Source organism: Stenella coeruleoalba, assembly GCF_951394435.1.
Source record: "Stenella coeruleoalba genome assembly, chromosome: 6".
Taxonomy (NCBI): domain Eukaryota; kingdom Metazoa; phylum Chordata; class Mammalia; order Artiodactyla; family Delphinidae; genus Stenella; species Stenella coeruleoalba.
In genome coordinates, this window is record NC_137151.1 from 2,288,394 (window position 1) to 2,311,804 (window position 23,411).

Here is a 23,411-nt window from a genome sequence, read left to right on the forward strand (position 1 = left end):
CGGGGCACGGGTGCTGGACCTCGCAGGTGTGTGGTCTCCTGCTGCCACGAGGGCCGTGGGTCACCTCTAGGCCAAGTGAGGAGAGGGTGATGCCCAGGGCCCTGGACCAGGCGAGGAGAGGGTGATGCCCAGGGCCCTAGGCCAGGCGAGGAGAGGGTGATGCCCAGGGCCCTAGGCCAGGCGAGGAGAGGGTGATGCCCAGGGCCCTGGACCAGGCGAGGAGAGGGTGATGCCCAGGGCCCTGGACCAGGCGAGGAGAGGGTGATGCCCAGGGCCCTGGACCAGGCGAGGAGAGGGTGATGCCCAGGGCGCTAGCCCAGGCGAGGAGAGGGTGATGCCCAGGGCCCTGGACCAGGCGAGGAGAGGGTGATGCCCAGGGCGCTAGCCCAGGCGAGGAGAGGGTGATGCCCAGGGCCCTGGACCAGGCGAGGAGAGGGTGATGCCCAGCGCCCGGGTCTCAGTGTTCTGGTCCTGCTGTTCCCACCGACCTCGCTGTGGCTGTCCCAACTGTCGCTTTGGGTGTCAGTCATGCTGTCTGTGAAATGGGATGTGAAGGCCTTATTCCTGCCTGTTCTGGCCCTACTGCCCCGCACAAGAAAAGGTCTTTGAACAAAGCGTCCAGAAGGAGTGCCTCTGGGTGGCCAAGGGTGCTTCTTCCCAGCCGCTGACCCGGCGCAGGAGATCCTGCCCTGACAGCTCGTGCTGAGTCTGGGTGAGTCAGCACCGCATTGTTCTCCCTCCTCTCCAAACAGGCGCAGTGGGTGGGGGCCAGGGGCACGAATCCCTGCACATCTGTCCCCTCCTCTCCCCGAATTAAGGAGCACATTGGTTCCTGCCCCCGCGCCTTGGCTCAGGCTGTGCTGGGGGTCAGATGCCCCCCAACTCTTCCCATCAGTGAAGGCTCACTCTGCCCCCCCAGCCCACCCCCAAGCCTGGCGGAAGCCAACGCCCTCTAGCAACGCACCCCATCGGGCCAGCGCCCAGGGATGGTGCCCGTCCTCAAGGGTCTAGGCGTGCTCGCTCAGGCCCAGCCAGCTCAGGCTGAGATACACAGGGACGTGCAGGGTTCCCAGCGCCCTGGCTTGCCCTTTCATCTGCCTGCAAAACTTTTGTGCCAGCACATGGGAAGGGGCCTGGGGCTGAACGCTGGGGGACGCAGGCTGGGGCCACTCCGCCTCCCTCTGACTTCCCTCCATTTGCTCATCTGTTAAATCTAAGAAAAGAGACGGTGGGCACAGCCCGAGCACCTACTAGGCACCCAGGAGCGCAGCATGCACTTTCCACACTGAGCTCCTTCCCTCTCCCAGCCGCCCCATCCTGCCAGCCAGGGGGCGGATAGCACGACTGAGGCCCACAAGCAGGGACAGAGCCGCAATTCACGCCCAGAGTCCAGGCTCTGCCCGCCTGTGTGAGCAGCTCCCCTCCACCTGCGCCCCTGCCCCCAGGGTCCAGCTGAGGCCGTGTCTGCAGAGGGACACCAGGCTGGGCTTGTCAGGGGCAGAAACAGCTGTGGCGGGAGCTTGCCTGTCCGTGCGTACGCTCTTGGGGACGTCAGAAGGCTGAGTCTGCCTTCCCAGAGTCAGAAAGGCGCTCGGCCCCTTAAAGCTCTGCAACCTCGGGCGAGGCTCCTAACGGCCCCGAGCCTCGGGTTTCCTCCTCTTTGCAATGGGGGCAATACGACCTGCCTTGCGGAGTTGCTGGACATGCCGCACGCCATTGGCGTCCAGCGAATGTTGACCACGTGTTCAGGAATAGCGTCCCCGGCAGCGCCCACTTAGGCTGGAACGGCAACTGGCCAGCTAGGTCTGCACTTGCTTGGTCCCTTTTCCTCCTTTCTTCGCCCGGCTGGTGGCCTAGCCCTGAAATCTTGTCCGGGGGGTCGGCAGGGCCCTCCCAAGAGGGAGGGAGGGAGGGAAACAGGAAAGAACCTGCTAAGGAGAGGCCCTTTGCTGGGCTTGCCTCCAGGGAGAAGGACACACACACACACGTGCACGCATACACACACACACACACAAACGGAAGGGCCAGCACAGCTGCCCGTGCCGCCCAGCAGCTATGGACAGGATGCCTGCAGGCCAGAGGGTGCACAGGCCCAAGGAACTACGGATCCGGTCTGCCTTGCGGGAAGCCGGGCCGCTGGATCACTCCGGGTAGGGGAAGGCTGATTAGTCAAGGCTCGCCTTGACAGGCCCTGGCAGTTGCCTAAGACAGAAAAAGTCAGCTGAAACTGGTTGAAACAAACAAACAAATGCATTGGCTCAGAGAACTGAAAAGGCCGAGGGTACCAGCTTCTGGCAAAGCCAGATCCCTCTCCAGGGGCTCAATTCAAAAAACTGGTTCCACGGCGTTCAGCTCTGATGTTTGTGTATCATCTCTGTTCCTGGCCTCTCCCTTCAGGGCCCCCAGTGGCTCCACCCACACAGCAACCTCTGTGGACAGAGCATACTTCTTTCCCAAAGATTTCAGCCAAAGGGGCTGTCTGGGGCACATGCCCATCTCTGATGGTGCCCGGGGATATGGAACGTCTGATCGTCAGGGCACAGGCTACATGTCGCCCACCCACAGCAGAAGAAGGGAAGTGGGTCCAACACAGATCGCCCACCCAGCAGCAGATTGGGCTCTGCTGCTTCCCCCAAGATATAACCTTCAAACACACGTTCTTATGCTCTAGCCTTTCCCTGCACTTGCTGCTTCCTTTATTTGCAATGTGCTCATGAGCTCCTATTCATCCTTCAGAGCCCCGCTCAAGGTCACCTCTGAGGAACCTTCAGACAGAGTTAGGGAATTTGTTCCTCTGCTGGAATCTTTAAACTGATTTGTTTGTGCCTCTTCCACTTGGGCTCTGAGCTCCCTACAGGTCGCTGGGAACAGAGCAAGGGCTTGGGGCAATTTTCTTGGGAAGATTAACAAATATGGGAAGAAACAGTTGATAGAGTCAGGCTCAGACGAGCTCAGAGCTGGACCGAAGGGTAGAAGGCAATGCATAAAGGTAGTGTCCAAACCGAGCAGCCTGCAGAAAGGCTGACTTTGCCGGTCCGGTTGACTGAGGCCTGCAAGCGTGTGAGTATGCACACGTGTGTGCCTACAGCCCGGGAGAATGTGACCATCTTTTAAAATGAGCTCACACATCTGGTCCCTCCTCCCATCCTCAAGGTCCCTTCCTTGAGTCTCTGCCCAGTTGCCAGAATTCAAGGCCTGGATGGGCCACGGCTAAGACCAGGGTCGGGATCCCGCAGCCCACAGCGTGGAAATGGAAGAAGAAAGGGAGGCTGTGGCTGAGGGGTGGCCTGAAGCAGCAGCTCTGATTTCACGGCATCTGCCTTGCCTGGTAGGTCCGATGGCACTGTTCTTGGTTCCCCAGCACTGATAGCACCGCCTGTGTGGGGACTGTCTGTCAGGCGGGATGGGGCAAGCGTCCAAGAAAGAGCAGCTCTGGTCCCTGAAGGACCAGCCTTGAAGGGTGGCTGTGTTGCTGTGAGTTCAGGGCTGCTGGGAAGGCCCCTGGTCCCTCGGATGCATTCCTAATGCTTCGAATTCTGCCATTTGAGATTCATTCCTTCGGCTTTGTTTGGTCTGTTACCATGACAGTCTCCTGGAACATTTGTGACCCTGGAGCCTATCAGTCCTTCACAACACAGTGTGAGGGAGAGGCTCCGTCTCCCTCCTGAAAGCTGACTTGATTGTGCGTGGTGATGGGATGGGAGTGGGGGTGAGGATAGAGGGAGCTGGAGCGGGGCGGGGGATGGGGGGGTGAGTTCTTCTCTTCCCCAGTGCCGCCGCCACCTCCCTGATCCTGCACCCGCCAGAGCCCCGCTCGCTCACAAAACGTCGCAGTCGTCAAGAGCACCCGCTTCTCTGCCAGGGGACGGGCCCAGGTACAGGCTCGGGTCCAGACCCGCCTGGATTGGTTGTGGTTCCGAGACTTGCTCTCTGAGTGACCTTCGGCAAGGGACCTAGCCTTTCTGGGAGTGTTCTCATCTGTAAAATGGGCATAAGGTGCCTACTTTGTGGATTTCTGAATTTAGATTAGTAAACGAAATACATGCATGTGACCCCGTGGCAGCTGGCACCCAGTCTTACGGAAATGCCAGGTCAGGGCACAGCTGAGCGGTGCCATGCAGAGGGGACATCTAAGGAGGCTTCCCAGAGGAGGTGTCTCAACAGTCGTCTGTAGCTGTGTTAATGGGCCTGTTGTCTTGGGTCCCGCAGGCCCAGGTCAGCAGACACTGCGCACCCCGAGCTGGCTTGTTGCTGAAAAGGGAGGGAAGGGGCTTAGTGCTGTGAACCCCCTACGATGTGCCCAGCGCTGGTCTTTGTCTACCTCCTGGAGAGGCACCAGAGAGGAACAGCATCCTGGCCGCGGCCACCCAGCTAAGTGGGAAGGATCGGGGTTGGCCCTGTCCCACTGCTTCCGGACGCCGACCTGGGTCCCCCCGGACAGGCTCCAGAACCCAGCTGTGCTCTGCGTTGCCAGGACTCACCTTTGCTTCTGTCCCCCCTGGGAGGCTCTGCTGGCCCAGACCCCACTCCCAGGCCTGGAACCGGAAGGGCAGGGGCTGTTCTGTGCACCCTTTCATCAGCTCTGTTGTTACCTAACCCACCTCACGGCCATCCCCTGTCGAATCTGCTTAGGGGCAGGCAGTGGCCTCTCCGAGCTTCTGCTGTGTCACACCAAGGGGACAAGGAGTCCCCGACTGTTCCCTGTTGGGGCAGGGAGAGCCTGGGCTGAGGGCGGCACCGTCCCGGCAGTGAGGCAGCTTGGGTTGAGTCCCGGCCTGCGTCTCTGGCCACACGGCTTGTGGGGTGACCTCCGTCTCTGGACCCAGAGCCCTCGTGGGTGAGGTGCATTGTTGGTGCCAGAGTTTTCACGTCTCCTCCCAGCGGCCATCAGGCTGGCCATCATCACGGGCTGCTGTTCTGAAGTCAGCATCCCTGTGGGGAGGGGCGTGGCCTGGAAGAACCTCGAGCTCCTCTCCCTTTCCTTGGAGAATAATGTGATGGCAAGGGGATAACAGAGGTCACTCTCCTCCAAAGGGTGGTGGCAGAGGTGTAGAGATAAAAGTCCCAGCTTCTCAGCATGGGGACTCGGCCCCCACCTGCCACCTCCGGGCCCAGCTGCTGAGGCTGCACTGATTCCGGCCCCGCCAGGCAGCCCCACAGCGGGGTGCACGTTGCCACGACAAGACCCCCTCCAGCCTCCTGTTTGGCCGGTGGGATGGGAGTCGCCTTGGACAGACCAGGGCCACCGTGTACCCTCCATGTGTTCCTTTAAATCCCCACATAATCACTGGCTTGCCTTGTGGGGCCTTAGCTGTGGTCCTTGCACCCCACAGGGTGACGTGTTGCTAGGGAGGCCCGGCCAGGCCACTTAGGGCCACCAGCTTCAGTAACGCCAGGCTGCCCTGCCCTCGAACCTGGCCAGCATCCTGTGGGCCCTGAAACCTACCCTGCCTTGAGTGCCCAGTGGTGGACCAAGGCTCTCGGGACAGGAGACGCATCGCTTACTCACTCTTCTCCCCTGTGGCCTCTGTGGCCCAAAGCGGAGCCACTGCTTTGGTCCCTGGCACCCAGTGCAGTTTCCTCACAGGTGGCCTGGCCTCTAATGGCGGCTTGTGAGTGAGGATAGCTGGAGGCTGTGACTGATGGCAGAGGCTCCCTTCTGCCAGGCTCAGTGCCTGGTTCACAGATGTGTCACCATCACTGGCTCTGAAGATACCTCTGAACACCTGCGGGATAACAGTTGCCTGCCAGATGCTCGATGCAGCGGTGCCTGGGACACGCCCTGCTCCCTGGTTGCCTGGGAAACACACCTGCCCACCTAAGATGGGAACCATGCCCCCCAGGGGGAGCAGAGACCTCATGTCAGGGGAAGGGGTTTCAGGGAGAGCACCACTGACCACCGGGGTCCCTTGACCCAGGCTTGCAGGGAAGAGAAGGAATTGCCCTGACGAGGTATAGGGTACAGGTAGGCCAAGAATTGGCATGGCTGAAAACAGCACAGCGTGGAAGTGCCCCGGCGGGTCCATTGGATCAGCACATCCGTTGCAATTACATCTGCAAAAGCTCGAAAATAAAGTAGCAGAATGCATACACCCAGGCCTGTAGAGCGGCCTCTGAGCACGGAGCTTGTGTGACCCAGATGTTAAGACATCTGGATGTCACCTGTTTGGGTCCTGGTTCGCACTGTGTCATAAGCGCAGTTTTCATGCCCTGTTGCACATAATCAGTAATTAGCTCTGGTGTGCTCCAGCCCATGGACAAGTCATGCCCTCTCTGAAGTAACCGGTTCTCACAGCACTTTTTCACACAGCCGACGTCAAGGTTTTGAGGGCTTCCCAGGCACATCTGGATTTTGCCCTCAAAGTGTGGTACTAATGCTGTAATAACAACTCTCACTTATTGACTGGTGGCTGTCTCAGGCACCATTTGGGGGAATTTCATCCTCATGGCAACCCTAGGAAATGGGCACTGTTGTTATCCCCATTTTACAGATGAGGAAACTGAGGCTTGGTGAGGTTAAGTTACTTGCTCAGAGTAACTGAGCTGATGAAGGCTCAGGTTCTTTTTTAAAATTTTTATTGAAATATAGTTCATTTACAATGTTCTATCAGTTTCAGGTGTACAGCAAAGTGACTCAGTTATATATATATATATATATATATATATATTCTTTTTTTTTTAGATTCTTTTTCATTATAGTTTATTACAAGATATTGAGTATAGTTCCCTGTGCTATACACTGGGTCCTTGTTGTTTATTTATTTTATGTATAGTAGAGTGTATCTGTTAATCCCAAACTCCTAATTTATCCCTCCCCTTACTTTTCCTCTTTGGTAACCATAAGTTTGTTTTCTATGTCTGTGAGTCTATTTCTATTTTGTAAATAAGTTTATTCGTATCATTTTTTTAGATTTCAAATTTAAGTGACATCATATGGTATTTGTCTTTGTCTGATTTACTTCACTTAGTATGATAATCTCTAGGGCCATCCATGTTGCTGCAAATGGAATTATTTCTTTATTTTTTATGACTGAGTAGTATTCCGTTCTATATATGTGCCACATCTGCTTTATCCATTCCTCTGTCAATGGACATTTAGGTTGTTTCCATGTCCTGGCTGTTGTAAATAGTGCTGCTGTGAATATTGAGGTGCATGTACCTTTTCAAATTAGTGTTTTCTCTGGATATATGCCCAGGAGTGGGATCGCTGGGTCATATGGTAGCTCTGTTTTTAGTTTTTTAAGGAACCTCCATACTGTTCTCCATAGTGGCTGAGATTCTAATGCAGGTTGGTCTGATTTGAACACATATTCTTTGCACTGTGTCAAGTCACAGAGAGGCCCCTATTTTCTGAAAAATCGAAAATGAAATCTTTAGATTTGGTTCCAGGGACTTAGTGGTGCTTTCACAGCAGCTCCCCCCAGTCTGATTTTTACTTTAATATGGGCAAGTTTTGGAGTAGATGACCTCAAAATACCCTTGTAACTAACCTGCTAACAGCTGCTTGGAGGCCCCCGGGGAGCAGGCCTGTCCTTCTGTTGAGCTGAGCAGGGCTGACCATAGAAATGGGCCGCGGCCACACCAGCCCTAGCCCAGGGGACCACGCCAGCTGCGTGCCCGATGGTCAGTGGGCGTCAGAGAAGGGATACTCTGGGAACATGAGAAGGAGTTCCATGTAAGGAAAGCTGGAACGGTATTCCAAAATTTTCATGACGGCTCAGCGTTTCCAAAGGCTCCTTGAATCCTGAGCTTTTCTTTTACAGCCGATCCCGTGGCTGAGTGCTTCACTGCAGGGATTGTCCCACGGAAGCCCCAAATTCTCCATCTTTCAGGGCATCTCCTGATTTCTCTTTTCCTCAGTTCTGTTAGGAAGATGAGCTCTTTGTATCTTCCCCCTGGTGTTAGTGTTTTCATGGCCTGTTTTCATACCAGTTGGTAGGATGCGGGCATGCGTCCATTTCGGAGACTTACTTGTTAATGCGTCTGCTCCTGAGCGGGCACCGGGGAAGCAGTGGCGACGACTCGCAGAGGTGTGTGGCCTGCCGAGCTTGTGGTCCAGCACATCCAGCTCTGTGTGTGCAGAATTCCATCACCAACATGAGACGGGTGGGTGGGCTGCTGCACCAGCCCCGGGAGCTTTCCATCTGCATTTCCTGGCTAGTGTATGAGATTTGAGACTCTGTATGAGGGTGACCAGGGAATGTTGGCGAATAAATAAAGGTGCAGCCGCCCGTTTGGTTCTGCTCCTTAACGGGGTTCCCTGGGCATCCTCCTGGGTGGGCCACACCTTCTTAAAATGTTCCCCTTTGTCTCTGCAGGCCTCCCGCCCTGAGTGGCAGCCCGGTCATCTCGGATATCTCATTGATCCGACTTTCCCCACACCCTGCCGGCCCTGGGGAGTCCCCCTTCAACGCCCCACACCCGTACGTGAGCTCCCACATGGAGCAGTACCTCTGCGCTGTGCACGGCAGCCCCACGCACCCCGCCATCTCTGCGGCCAGGGGCCTCAGCCCTGCGGACGGTGAGTCGGGAGGGCCTGGGGCAGCGGGGTGGGGGGAGGGATGCTAACTCTAATGCTGGTCATTCCTCAGCTGCTGTCCGTGGGATGGTCAGTGGCTGGCCTTCCTCCCTGCCCCCCATCAACAGTAGGTCTTTCGATAAATGAGTGGTCCAAGACAAGGGAACCAGGGGTGCATTGGTTTTTGCGCTCATTAAAGAACTATTCGTAGGACTTCCCAGGTGGCGCAGTGGTTAAGAATCCGCCTGCTGATGCAGGGGACACAGGTTCGAGCCCTGGTCCGGGAAGCTACCACATGCCACGGAGCACCTAAGCCCGTGTGCCATAACCACCGAGCCTGCGCTCTAGAGCCCGTGAGCCACAACTACTGAGCCCACGTGCCACAACTACTGAGCCTGTGCTCTAGAGCCCACGAGCGACAACTACTGAGCCCATGTGCCACAACTACTGAGGCTGCGCTCTACAGCCCACGAGCCACAGCTACTGAGCCTGTGCTCTAGAGCCCATGAGCGACAACTACTGAGCCCACGTGCCACAACTACTGAAGCCCACGTGCCTAGAGCCCATGCTCCACAACAAGAGAAGCCACCACAATGAGAAGCCCGTGCACCACAACCAAGAGTAGCCGCCACTCACTGCAACTAGAGAAAGCCTGCACGCAGCAGCGAAGACCCAACACAGCCAAAAATGAATAATAAATAAATAAATTTATGAAAAAAAGCACTATTCATAAACAGCCTTGGCATGCAAATTACATAATAAGAATGGTGACATCTGTTTATTCATGGAGGTCCTATCTTAGGTGAGAATTACTTGGTTGCAAGATGCCAAAGTCTGCAGAAGCTGGTGTTAAGCAGAGTAGGTGTTGTATCGGGGTGTCTCAGGGCCCCCCCCCAGAGCAGAACGAAGGCAGAGCTGGGCAGGTTTCTGTCGACACCTCTGGCAGGTCAACGCATGGCCTCTAAACGGGACCCCAGCCCCAAGGCTCCGGGGTGACCACCAGTGACTTTGTGTCCCTCCCGAGAGGATACTGAGTGGCCCAGCTCAGTCAGATGGCAACCCTGTTCAATTCATTTGAGACAGAAAAGGGCAGAGTCACAAAGAAAAACCAGACAAGGTGAATGGCTGCAGCCGTGAGACATGAAGATGGCCAGCCAGGATGGGGCCATTCAGAAATGGCCCTTCACCACTGCTCCTGGCCCTGAACTCTGCGTGGGCCCCTGAGTGGCCGCGACCAATCCAGGACGCGCCAAAGGGTGTGACACATCCACACAGAGCCCGTGTCTCCCGGGAAGTGGACCGGAGCTCCCCAGCCTCTCCTGGCAGTGCAGGCCAGGGTCCAAGACACTGCTCCTGCCTTGAAGTTCACATGTGGTGCAGCGGACGGCATGGTGCCCTCAGGAAGATACATGTACGTCCTAAGCCCTGAACCCGAGAGCATGGCCTCATGTGGAAAAAGGCTCTCTGCCGATGTGATTAAGTTGGCGATTCTGAGTTGAAGAGATCATCCTGGATTATCCACGTGGGCCTTAAATCCAATGACAAGTGTCCTTATAAGGGACACATAGATAAGAAGACAACGCAAAGATGGGAGTGATGTGGCCACAAGCCAAGGAAGCTGGCAACTCCCAGAAGCTGGAATAGGCAAGAAACAGGTTTTCCCCTAAAGCCTCCAGAGTGGGTGGCCCCGCTGACACCTTGATTTTGGACTTCTGGCCTCAAGACCTGAGGGAGAATAAAAATGCATTTTCGCAGCAGTTAGCAAGCCTGTACTAACTTGTTACAGCAGCCCGAGGAAACTAATACACACGGAGATGGGGCGGTCCCCTCGAGGCCTGCGTCAGGGAGGGCCCTGAGAGACGTCTGTAGCAGGGTCGAGGAGCAGAGGCAGGGTCCGCCAGACCAGACTCTGTGTGTGTGTGTGTGTGTGTGTGTGTGTGTGTGTGAACAATGGGCCCTCAAGGAAGGCTTCAGCGAAGAGGCACAAGCAAGAAGGGGGAGGGGAGGGCATTTCAGGCACAGGCAGGCCAGGCAGAGGCCGCGGGGCTGCAGGCTAGGGCTGTCCCTAGAGGATAGAGCGGGAGAGGGAGAGGAGGAAGGGGAGGGTGATGGCTTCCACGGACCAGCTGCTTCCTTCTGCCCGGACTGTGTGCATCTCCCTTGACACCTGCCAAGACTAATAGCAAGGAGGCCAATTCCCGGGCTCTGGATTCAAACTCCCTGCTGTGTGGCCTTGGGCAACATCTTTATCTCTTTAAGTGCCAGAGTCCTCATCTGCTGAGGGGATCAGCTCATGGTGTGATGCTAGTGGAACCAGAGAGTGGATGTTATCCCCTCAGCCCTGTGACTGCACCCACCCAGTGGAACGCCCAGCACAACGTTGGCTGATGATACCTTTTTTGTTTTGCGGTACGCGGGCCTCTCACTGCTGTGGCATCTCCCGTTGCGGAGCACAGGCTCCGGACGCGCAGGCTCAGCGGCCATGGCTCACGGACCTAGCCGCTCCGCGGCATGTGGATCCTCTCGGACCAGGGCACGAACCCGCGTCCCGTGCATTGGCAGGCGGACTCTCAACCACTGCGCCACCAGGGAAGCCCTGTCATTTTTAATAGTAATTTGACTGGTGGGTATTATTACCCCCATTTTACAGATGGAAAACTGAGCCAGCTCAGAGAGGTGGCACCTTCTTAATTTTGCACACCTGGTAAAAGCCAGGACCCCTGAGGGGTATGTTTGGCTTCCAAGCCCCCCTTTAACTAACACCACACCCCTGAGTGCCAGGCCCCCTCAAGGTACTCTGAAGTTCATCCTCCCGGCCTCTTTGCTAAGCCCCGGCAGGGCTGAGTGCGGGACTGGAGGTGGACCGCCCGCCCAGGTTCTGACAGGTGGCCAGGGCGGGCGAGCGCTCGCCTGCCATCCCACTTCGAGTGCTGGGTGAGTCTGACCTGGCGCCCAGCTGTCTGGCCACCCTGGCACCTCCGACTTCATCTTCTTTTTCCTTTGGAGACTGTGCCGGACCACGGACCCTGGAGCTCTGGGCATCTGTGGGGCTGGGAGAAGGAAGCAGTTGTTTACGGCTTTGAGCAAGTGGAGGAATGTGCAGGCTGGGATCTGGCTGCCCCATCAGCAGAAACAGCCCCGCCCCAGCCTGACCAGGGACGGCGGGGGAGGGGGACCCAGGGACCCAGAGGGCAGGGGAGGGCTGCAGGGCCCGGAGGGGCCTCCTCGGGCCAGGTGCATGTTTCTCTTCTTTCTGGCCGGGTTCTGACAGTTTCTTCCTCTCCCTCCCTCCTGCCCGCAGTTGCCCACGAACACCTGAAGGAGAGGGGGCTGCTTGGCCTCCCCCCTTCAAGCACCAACCCCTCAGACTATTACCACCAGATGCCCCTCATGGCAGGCCACCCCACGCCATATGGGGACCTGCTGATGCAGAGCGGGGGTGCGGCCAGTGCACCCCATCTCCATGACTACCTCAATCCAGTGGATGGTGAGTGCTGGGCCAGGGTGGGTGTGGCGAGCAGGACAGGGGCTCACGGCCCCCCGGAGGCCGAGGAAGGTGCTTGTTGCTCCTTTTGTGGTGGGGGGAGCCCAGTGGAGGAATCTGGGGTTTACCCCAATCCCTGCCATGACTGCTGTCCTTGGGGGACTGCGTCTGAACAACATGCACAAAAGCTTAGTGAGTCATCACGGGCCAGGAAGTGTTGTAGGAACTGCAGTCACTCCAGGGAACAAAAGGGACTCATCTCTGCCTTCATGGAACTTACTTACAGCTTAGTGGGGAGAGACGAACAATTCAGGAATGGGGTTAGGAGCACTGGGTGGATGAGGGTGCCATCTTGAAAGAGGAAATCAAGAAATCCTCACTGAGAAGATGATATTCAAGCAAAGAATTGAAAGGGATGAGCCATGCAGAAATAAGCCAAAGAGTGATACAGGCAGGAGAGACAGCAAGCGCAAAGGGCCTGAGGCCGCAGTGGGCCTGCTGGGATCAAGAAAAGCCCGGGAGGCCAGTGTACCTGGTACCCAGTGAGTGAAGGGGCAGTAGGGTAAGGCCAGAGTTCAGGGGCTGGCTGTGCTGGTCGGTCAAGGCTTGGTGAAACTGGCTTTCACGCAGAGTGAGTTGGGGCCCGTGGAGGGGGTCGGACAGAGGAGGAATGAGACCTGACTTATTCTTTTTTTTTTTTTTTAACATCTTTATTGGGGTATAATTGCTTTACAATGGTGTGTTAGTTTCTGCTTTATAACAAAGTGAATCAGTTATACATATACATATGTTCCCATATCTCTTCTCTCTTGCGTCTCCCTCCCTCCCACCCTCCCTATCCCACCCCTCCAGGCGGTCACAAAGCACCAAGCCGATATCCCTGTGCCATGCGGCTGCTTCCCACTAGCTATCTACCTTACGTTTGTTAGTGTACATATGTCCATGCCTCTCTCTCGCCCTGTCACAGCTCACCCTTCCCCCTCCCCATATCCTCAAGTCTGTTCTCCAGTAGGTCTGTGTCTTTATTCCTGTCTTACCCCTAGGTTCTTCATGACATTTTTTTTTCTTAAATTCCATATATATGTGTTAGCATACGGTATTTGTCTTTTTCTTTCTGACTTACTTCACTCTGTATGACAGACGCTAGGTCTATCCACCTCATTACAAATAGCTCAATTTCGTTTCTTTTTATGGCTGAGTAATATCCCATTGTATATGTGTGCCACATCTTCTTTATCCATTCATCCGATGATGGGCACTTAGGTTGTTTCCATCTCCGGGCTATTGTAAATAGAGCTGCAGTGAACATTTTGGTACATGACTCTTTTTGAATTTTGGTTTTCTCAGGGTATATGCCCAGTAGTGGGATTGCTGGGTCATATGGTAGTTCTATTTGTAGTTTTTTAAGGAACCTCCGTACTGTTCTCCATAGTGGCTGAACCAATTCACATTCCCACCAGCAGTACAAGAGTGTTCGCTTTTCTCCACACCCTCTCCAGCATTTATTGTTTCTAGATTTTTTGATGATGGCCATTCTGACTGGTGTGAGATGATATCTCATTGTAGTTTTGATTTGCATTTCCCTAATGATTAATGATGTTGAGCATTCTTTCATGTGTTTGTTGGCAGTCTGTATATCTTCTTTGGAGAAATGTCTATTTAGGTCTTCTGCCCATTTTTGGATTGGGTTGTTTGTTTTTTTGTTATTGAGCTGCATGAGCTGTAAATTTTGGAAATTAATTCTTTGTCAGTTGCTTCATTTGCAAATATTTTCTCCCATTCTGAGGGTTGTCTTTTGGTCTTGTTTATGGTTTCCTTTGCTGTGCAAAAGCTTTGAAGTTTCATTAGGTCCCATTTGTTTATTTTTGTTTTTATTTCCATTTCTCTCGGAGGTGGGTCCAAAAGGATCTTGCTGTGATTTATGTCATAGAGTGTTCTGCCTATGTTTTCCTCTAAGAGTTTGATAGTTTCTGGCCTTACATTTAGGTATTTAATCCATTTTGAGCTTATTTTTGTGTATGGTGTTAGGGAGTGATCTAATCTCATACTTTTACATGTACCTGTCCAGTTTTCCCAGCACCACTTATTGAAGAGGCTCTCCTTTCTCCACTGTACATTCCTGCCTCCTTTATCAAAGATAAGGTGACCATATGTGCGTGGGTTTATCTCTGGGCTCTCTATCCTTTTCCATTGATCTATCTTTCTGTTTTTGTGCCAGTACCATACTGTCTTGATTACTGTAGCTTTGTAGTATAGTCTGAAGTCAGGGAGCCTGATTCCTCCAGCTCTGTTTTTCGTTCTCAAGATTGCTTTGGCTATTCGGGGTCTTTTGTGTTTCCATACAAATTGTGAAATTTTTTGTTCTAGTTCTGTGAAAAATGCCAGTGGTAGTTTGATAGGGATTGCATTGAATCTATAGATTGCTTTGGGTAGTAGAGGCATTTTCACAATGTTCATTCTTCCAATCCAAGAACATGTTATATCTCTCCATCTATTTGTATCATCTTTAATTTCTTTCAGCAATGTCTTATAATTTTCTGCATACAAGACCTGACTTATTCTTAAAAGGAATTCCATTCTGGCTGCTGGTCGGAGAACAGCTTTAGGGGCAAGGTGGAAGCAGGCCGTCCAGCTGGCAGAGGTGGGAGGAGCGGTCATGTTTCAGATGGATTTTGAAGGAAGAGCCACAAGATTTGTTCCTAGATGGGATGTTGAATCAGGGAGGAAGAAGGGCATTGAGGACAACACTGGGGCCTCAGGCCTGAGTAGTTGGAGAACAGAGTTGTCAGTAACTGAGCCGGGGCCTGCAGGCTGGGCACGTTTGGGGGCGCGGCCAGTCGGGCGTTCTGGGGAGAAGAGGTGCCTGGTGCCCATGAGGTACCAAGTCCCCCGCCCACCCCCAGCCATCCTCACAGCTGCTTTTACAGGGGCAACTGCACCCTAACCACGAGCCAGCCCCTGGGGTCAGATGGAGCCGCCTCCCCAGTGAGTGCTGCTCCACCTGCCGGTCCTGGAGCTCATCCCAGAGACCCCCAGGGATCCAGGCCAGGCAGCAGGGCCGGAAGCCAGAGCGAGGGGCCGGCAGGCGGCTCCTGCAGATTTATCCTCCTCAAGCCCTTTTTCACTCCCTGGTGGCAGGGAGCAGACAGAGACCTGCAGGAGACCTGCTGGGTTGCAGGCAGTCCTGTGGGGCCAGGCAGGGCTGCAAGACTTGGGGGGGCCCCTGCACCCCTCAGCCACCTCCTGTCCCCCAGTCCTCCGCCCTGGGCGTCCAGTCCACACCAGCCACTGCAACTCCACCTTATCGGCTGGATCAAAGCCAAGCCCCTCCTTTCCTAAGGCCTGGCTGAGATCTCACCTCCTCCAGGAAGTCCCTCTGGATGCCCCCCCCCTCCCCTCCTTTCCTTGTGACCAACCAGGATTCTTGACCTCCTCTATCAACAGAAATTGACTAGAGGCCAGACAAGAAATTCAGGCGAGGCTTTATGGGGGCTCCTGCTGCAGCTGGGTGGGGGGAGGGCGAAAACAACTAACAATTCGCTCCCTAAGGCGGGGGAAGGGAGCTGGTTCCTTATATGGGGTGAGGATGGGGGTGTGTCGGGGGAGGGGTGGCTTAGGTGCTCTGCCCACCCCTTTGGTGGTGCTGAGTGCAGGGGGCATGCGCAGGACATGCTTTTGCTCCAGGCTCCTCAGAAGTGGCAGTTGGGTTTTTGGTCTTTCTGTATCTTCTTGTCCATAATTTGCCCCAACTGCGCATATACACCAGTTGTTTTTAGTCCCTTATAGATTCTCTGTACTTTGTTGCTCAAGAAGATGTTTGCCCAGGTGCAAGCACTGCGGCAAAGGGTCCCAGGTCCCACCTGTCTCACCGTCTCTCTGCCCTGCTCACCTCACACTTACAGGGGCCACCTCAAGTGGTCCCTAAGCACCACTCCCCTGCAGCGTTCCCTGCCCTCCCCCACAGGAGTGTCACTGGGGAGGAGCATGGCAGTCCTCCCAATGCCAGCTCTGTGGGTTTTGTCCCATGTCACCCTCAGCCTGCCCTGAAGGGAACCCGCAGCACGACCAAACGATGCCACCAGAATCTGGTCCCTGGGTCTGTCTCGCCCCTGTGTCTTCCCCAGGATGGTGTTTCGTCCAGGATGGGCACACAGTGTAGGGGTGCAGTGAGGCCTCTCGGCCCCCTGAGTGCGTAAATCTACATGCTTTTGTCTCTCCTCCCCATAACAGCCCTGCAGGTGCCCCCCACAGGGAGCGGGAGGGCCCTGGGGAGGACACGTGCGCTTGCTACTCAGACAACAGCGACAGTACAGGGCATAAAGGTTGCTGCCATTGTCCAAACATCAGATTCCCCAGGCGATGTCTGCCTTCCAAGGCCTTGGGCTGGGTGGCACCAGGCCATCTGGGCAGACACAGAGAAGCCACGGCCGAGGGGTCTGGCCAGGCAGGTGTCCCCAGAGGGCGGGAGAGGCCGAGTCAGCACGTGTGAGCACCCGCTGTGTGCACGTGTGAGAGCATCCGGGTGAGGTCTGCCTGTGTGCCATGCCTTTATGCTCACTCCCCGGGTGACTCCCCTCAGCCCCCTTCCGAGGCCAGAATTACCGTCCCTGCCGTAAGATGGGCTCCCTGGGGTTCCCAGCATCCAGGGAGTTGCCCAGGCCTCAAGTCAGGGTTCCAGGCCCCGCTCCGTCTGTCACCAGCATCACGGGCTCTCCCTCATGCACACCGCCCCAGGCAGCACAGCACATCTGAGGGGCCCCGTGAGCCATGGCCTCGGGGAGAGCCCAGTGGGCAGAGCAGCTGGGCTGGAGCCAGCGTGCTGCAGGGATGGTGGTGCTGCGGGCAGGTCTAGGCCACGCCAGCTTGAGCTGCGTCCTCTCTGGGACAGCTGGTGCTGCTGGGACCCGGTGGGGCCTGGACGGTGATGCCCTGCATGCTGTGTGAGCGTGGCTCGGTGCCAGGTTTACAGTCAGTGCTGCCTGCGTGCTGGTTTCCATCTCTTTCCACCGGTATCCTTGCCCTCTTTCAAATCTACCACCTTCTGCAGGGTTTTGTCTGCCGATTGTCGGCACCACCGTCCACCCCATGTTTGGGCCCCATGCCACACCTCCTCCTGGACACCTTTTCCTCACCACCAGCCCACCCCCCCCAGGCCAGCCCACCCGAGACCTGCCAAGTCTGCCTTCGCAGCACCCCCGCTGGCCGTCCAGTCCTGTGCCAGCCAGCTCCCAGCTCAGCCTCCCTCCGCCCCTCCCATCACCCTCGGGGTGAAACCCAGACTCTACCACATGGCCAGCAGCCTTCCCTCCAGCCTGTCTCTCCCCATCTGCGCCCCTGCACCTGTCCACCATCCCCGCAGGCTGGCCTCGTTCCGTCCTGCACCGGGTCCCAGGACTCAGGTCAGCCAGCACTTCTCCCGGGCCACCACCCGCATCAGCTCCCCTTGGGCTCTGCATCTCCCTCCGCCCACCTGCGGGACCCGAGGGGCCCCAGCTGTAACTGGCTGGCCCTCTGTCTTCACAAACCCAGAGCCCCACAGGTCCAGGAGCACCTGCCAAGGAGCAGGGCTCTGTGTTTGTGGGGGGAGGGAGGGAGGGAGCAGCAGTCACAAAAGAACCTGGGGTAGAAACATGCAAACGAATCCGAAGAGACTGTGCGAGGCCAGCAGCTGTCGGCCTGCAGGGAGCCTGGAAGGGGACAGGCAGCTTTGCTCTGGGGCGCTCGGCGTTTGGCAGCATCTGGGCTGAGCATCTGAGACACGGGGGTCGGGCGGTCTTGAGGAGGTGGGCTCACCAGTGGGCGTGGGAGCCGCCCTGATGAGTTCAGCACAGCCCCCGACATCCTGTCTTTGCCTTGGTCTTGAGGGTGTGATGGGCTTCAGGCGCAGAGTGGAGCTTCACCACCTCCAGCCTTGGTTTGGACGGACACATGGGTTTCTCGGGCTGAGATGGGGGTTGGTGGTGACCCGGGGATTTTCACAAACCCCTGTGAACATCAGGAACGGGTGGTTTCTTTTCCTTTGTTCCCATCACTTACCTCCAAGGAAATCAGAGTGAAGTCCAGCATGAATTCCTGTATTTGCCGTTACTTAGTTTTTTTCCAAACCAGTTTCAGCCAGAACTTTTGCGTCCGCTATTTAAAGTTTTAGGCATTTCTGTGCAGCTCCGATGCCTACGTGGCCCCGAGAGACTCGGGCCCAGGCCTGCGCCCGGCTGAGCCCAGATCTGCCTCTGGGTGTGTGTGTGTGGGGGGGGGTCCCTGGCCCCTCCCCTCCTGTGAACCGTGGGAACTGGGAAGCCCACCAGCTCTGGTGTTTTCGGCTGGTCCCAGCTGCACGGGTCTGGGGAGAGATGCTCCCGGGAAGCCTCTGTCCACCCCACGGAGGTGTGAGTGGGTCTTCCAGTCAAGTTTCTTTGTGCTCAGACTCTCACAGGGAAAGGTGTGCAGGCCTGGGGCCCGGGCAGCGGGGCTCATGGGACCACCTGGGAAAGGGCCCTGAGGCTCTGAGGACATGTGTGTTCACGTGAGGAAGCTGCCCATAAACATGATGGGGACACGTAAGCTCTCTGCCCGTGCAGGGGCCCTGAGAGTTTGTGCGGAGTTGGGGAGACTCCGTGTGTGTGTCTCTTCGCTCTCTCTTTTTCGTGCACACACACACACACCCTACCTACATACCACATACACACCCACACCGTAAACACGCACACAGCATACACACGCACACTCACTCTCCTCATTCATTCATGAATGAGGGTATTTACTGAGCACCTACTACGTGCCAGGCATGGTGCCAGGTGCTAGCAACACAGCATTCCAAGCCCCGCTCTCGCGGTGCCCCAGGGGGCCTGCTCTGTGGAAGCTTCCTGTCCCGAGGCCGCCCCGCCTACTCAGCCTGTTTCCTCAGCACCTGCACTTCACATTCCAAGAGGAGGCAGAGCCATGGGGGAGAGAACATCCCAGGGGTGATGAGTGTCAAGCTGGGGTGTGGAGACCAGGGGCACCCGGCTGTGAGGAGGCCTGGGGAGAGGGTGTCAGGAAGGCCCCCCAGGTCCACATCCGGCAGAGCAGTGTCCCCAGCCCACCCGCTGGCAAACCACCAGCAGTTTTACCTTAGCCAAGTGCCACCTACACGATAACTTATTTAGTCTTATATTTTTAACAGACTCACCTGAAAATAGAACTTTATTTTTTTTTCTGAAGTGGGAAACCCCATAATATCTGGGGAAGATGTCCCCGTCTGTGTCTCCGTGATGCCTAAACAGTCTCCTTTGGGTCGTGTGTGTGTCCTACGCTGGGGAAGATGCCACAGCCTTAGCGGCAAGGCTGGAGTTGGAGGGGTTCGTGCTGAATGGAAAAGCCAAGCCCTCCGTCCCCCGCAGAGCACAGGGCCGGGCTGTGGGCGGGACAAGGGGCATCTCCAGCAGAAGCCGCTCTCCCTCTCCCGGGAGCCTCCTGGCCTCCAGGTGGTCAGTGAAGGCCCATTGCCCCTGTTCTTTAAGGAGGCTGATTTATAGCCAGAAGAGTGAGGAGTGATGTGGCTTTGGAAGGTGATAGATAACCAGTCCGGGAGTCCGAGGTTATTCTGCCTAGTGGTCCTCTAGACAGTAGGGAGGTCGCTGCTTGTCACTGGGGCCCTAAAATGGAATTTTCTCGCGTGATGCCGTTGAGTATTGGTGATTTAACGGCGGAGCCGCAGCCGCCACCCCACGCCCCACCACGCTGAGGAGCTTGAAATGTTTCCGAGTGAAACGTCTGCTTACAGCCCATATTTCCTACGAGCTGTGTATTTTATTGTCGTATTGACACTCATTTCACTCGGATGTCACCTCCGTTCTGACACCCGTTCCTTATGCTGCCTGCGGGTCCGGGGAGGTCTCAGGAACCAGTTACACCGATCACGCCACTGAGAGGCAGGGGAGCTGACGGAGGGGCTGCCAGAGGCCCCGTTCTGGGAGGGCGTCCGCACCCAGCCTGCCGACAGGAGGGACACGGGGGGCAGGGTGCTGAGGGCAGGCTCAGGCCAGATGGTGTGTCCGGCTCATCTGGCAAGCCAGCCCAGAGTCTCGTGAGACACGCGTCATGAAGTCACTTTCCAGGTGAGCAGCCTCGAGCCCAGAGCCCTAAGTTGCTTTGTCTCCATCATAGGCCTGGGAAATGTGCTAGTAGGCCTCAGCCCCACGCCTCTGGGCTCCAGAGCCTTGGTGCTTTCTACTCCCGCGCAAGAGCGGGTGTGAACAGCCAAGTGTGGGCCAGGCCCAGTCCTCAGGCTGGACTTCCTTAGAGCATCTCCTTAGTGAGTCCAGAAGGTCCGGGCGAGGGGCTGGGCCGTGCAGGAATGCTCCCTAAGCAGTGGGGGTCAGGGCGCACAAGCCCTGCCACGAGGCTGTGCCCTGCCGGCCCCGGGGAAGGCGCGTCCCGGCCCCGGGCCCACAGGAGGCCCATCCGGAATGGTGGGCGCTACGCTGCTCGGTAGTCTGTAGTGACCCTGAGGTGGGCGCTCTGGGCCCATCTTCTGGGTGAGGAAACAGCCCAGAGAGGTCCAGCAACTCGCCCAAAGATACCCAGTTAGAGCTGGCAGGCAGGGTCAGAACCTGCGTCTGCCCGGGTCCCGGGCCTGTTTCTGTAGCTCCTGCCCTTTCCAACTATCCCAGGGCAAGAGATTCCCCCGCCCCCACGAGCAGTCTGGGGTAACCTGGGGTAACCCTGCTTTGGTGGTGTCTAGCAATCCTGCCCAGAGCCACAGGTACCACTGTCACCTCCCACCAAGATGCTGAGCTCCAGGAGACGGGACTGAGCATCCTTGCTTGCAGCTCCCCCAGCATCAAGGCCTGTGCCTGGCAAACAGGCTGCTGCAGGAGGGCCTGGTGGGTGTGTGAACTAACGCACGAAGGAGCAAAAGAAAGAACTAGCGGACAAAACAGCATCCAGGTCAGGTGGCGTCTGGCGTTTGCCCAGGTGAGGGCAGGCAGGTGGCTGGTCACCCAGCGGCTGTCGGCTCTCAGAAAGGGGGCATCCACAGATGAATGGACATGACGCGTCTGCCAATCCTGGTCATAAATCACAGGAGAAGCCACGGGAAATGAGTGCCAGGCTTTTCTTTCTATTTAGTAATTTATCAAGGGAAGAGGCGCATTAATAAACATATTTCCCTTGAGGGGAGGGAATAACAGAGATGAATATCACTGTCAGATCTGGCCTGTTTCATCTTGCTAGGGGCGCACGAGAGGGTGGGAATCCAAATATTAGTAGCAAAATCTCTTTTTGAGTGCATTGCAAAGATGTGTGTGTATTTCTTACTTTGTATGATATTACATCTACCCCCCATCTTGTATTTTCCCATTTACCACACAGTTCATAAGTAACAGGAGTCTTTTAGAAGGTTCACTTTTATATCTCAGAGTTGCCTTTAAAGTGAGGACGAACAAGGAGTGAACTCAGTAGATAAGAATTAAGAAGCTTGGAGGACACCTGGGTAGGCGGATGAGTGTTTAGGGACAGATGTCCTCCACTGTGGCTCAGTCGTCTTCTCTAGATTTGCTGTCCTTTTCTCCATGGTTAGCTCTCAGCTCACCCTGCTCACCAAAGAGTCCTCCTGGCCCCTAAGGGAAGCCGTGTTCATTCACAGTTTCATTCTGGAAGATCTGCTGGGTTCGAGGCACTGTCCATGGTGCTGCCCCTGTGTACTCAGGACACACCTACCATGCTGCCCCCATTTGCAGATGGGCAAAGAGAGGCTCAGCAGGCTGAGCAATGCACCCCAGGGCAGCCAGTAAGTGTCAGGCTGTCTGTGTGCCCCCACTGGGGTGTGTGTGTGTGTGTGTGTGTCCCCGTCCTGGGCCCCTGCACCCAGGAGAGCCCTCCCCTGATAGCTACCCTCCCCACCTGAGCAGAGGCAGTGCGGCGGCGGTTCTGGTGTCCACCTGCCTGCTTTCCAATCATTCTCTACTTCCCCCGGCCGCGTGGCCTTGGCCAAGCTACTTGTCTTCTCCTTTGTAAGATGAGGCTCATAATGGTTCCTTCTTTATAAGACAGTTGTGAAGATTAAATGGCTTTATACTTGAAAATGCTTAGAACAGCCCCGAGCATCCGCGGGGCACTCAGTAAATACTGACTTTGGGTGGCTGAGCGTCCACTGCCCCTTGACACACCACGCCTCTGCCCCACGCCCGGCTTTTGGCATCTCCGGTTGGACTCACCACCGAGCCAGCCGGATCCCAGTGCTGGGATATAACGGTGAGCAGGGTGACCGAGTCCCTAGTTCACAGAGGCGGGAGAAACAGAAGCAACCAGACATACACAAGCAGGTATGAACTCCCCTGAGCCGCACCTATCCGCAGAGAGGGGACCGTGGTGCCCTGAGAGTGTCCCGGGGGACCTGCCCAACTCCAGGATGTTAGCGATGGTTTCCTGGGGAAAGTGGTGACCCTGCTGAGCGCAGAGCACTGCAGACAGAAGAAGCAGTATGTGCAAAGGCCCTGTGCAGGAGGCGGGAGAGGGAGTCAGGGGCACCCACGGAGCCACCGGGTAAGCCACACTGAGGACTTGTGCCTTTTTCCTAATAGCAGTGGGAGCTCTGGAAAGGTTTGGGGTGGGCAAATGCAAAGACATGATCTGATTTGGCCGCAGTGAGGAATGTGTATCAGACAGCAGTTAACTAAGGGCCCCGGGATGCCCCAAGCAAGTGGGGGGCTGGGCTGGTGGAAGTGGGAGATGCAACTGTGAAGGAGGTGGGGGGGGGTGTCAGACCAACTCCCGGGTCCCCCGCTCCGCTGCTCTATGGGTGGCGGGCGCCCGCCGAGCCCAGCCCTACAGGAGGGAGGGCTGGGCTGAACTGTGGTTGCCCTTCAGACGCAGGAGGCCAGGTAGGCAGCTGGCTGTCAGGAAGTTCACTATCAGAGCCGCTAAAGTGAGGATTTAAAAGCTGTTTGTGCTGAGAGCGTCTTCCTGGCCCTGCCTCTCCCCACCTCTCTGAAGGTACACTCAGGACAGAGAAAAACCACACAGCAGGGCTTCTTTGGACCTTGGTTCAAATCCTGCCCTTGAGCAAGTCGCTAACGTCCCCAAGCCTCGTTTTCTTATCTGCACAGCTGGGTTTGCATTTCGGGGGGCAGTGATGGCCGTTCATTGCAACAGTGGGTCTGAATGTCACTAAGGGGCGGCTGTCGCTGGGTTATTCTGTGCACCAGAATTCAGAAGCAGGGACTTATCCAAACACCACACCAAAGGGACACACGCCGTCTCTAGTTGCTCATGGGCCAGGGCACATCTCTGTGGTCCGGGATGCTTGTTCAGAAGGGTGGTCGTGTCTGCAGCACAGCCCAAGCGCTGGCTGGGGAGGGGCTGCTCCGTCGGACCCTGTGAGGCAGAATGAGGTGGTGCGACATTGTGTCCCTAGGCGTGTGGGCTGGG

The 23,411-nt window shown here is 56.2% G+C and overlaps 1 protein-coding gene across 1 annotated transcript in view; it reads left to right on the plus strand.

Moving 5' to 3' along the window:
* The window catches only part of GLI2 (GLI family zinc finger 2), a 250,191-nt gene that overhangs the window by 200,577 nt on the left and 26,203 nt on the right, over positions 1–23,411 (plus strand). The window contains exon 4 of the mRNA XM_079925090.1: positions 8,319–8,521. Within this exon, the coding sequence (XP_079781216.1) occupies positions 8,319–8,521 (203 nt within the window). The remainder of the gene's footprint in view (positions 1–8,318; positions 8,522–23,411) is intronic.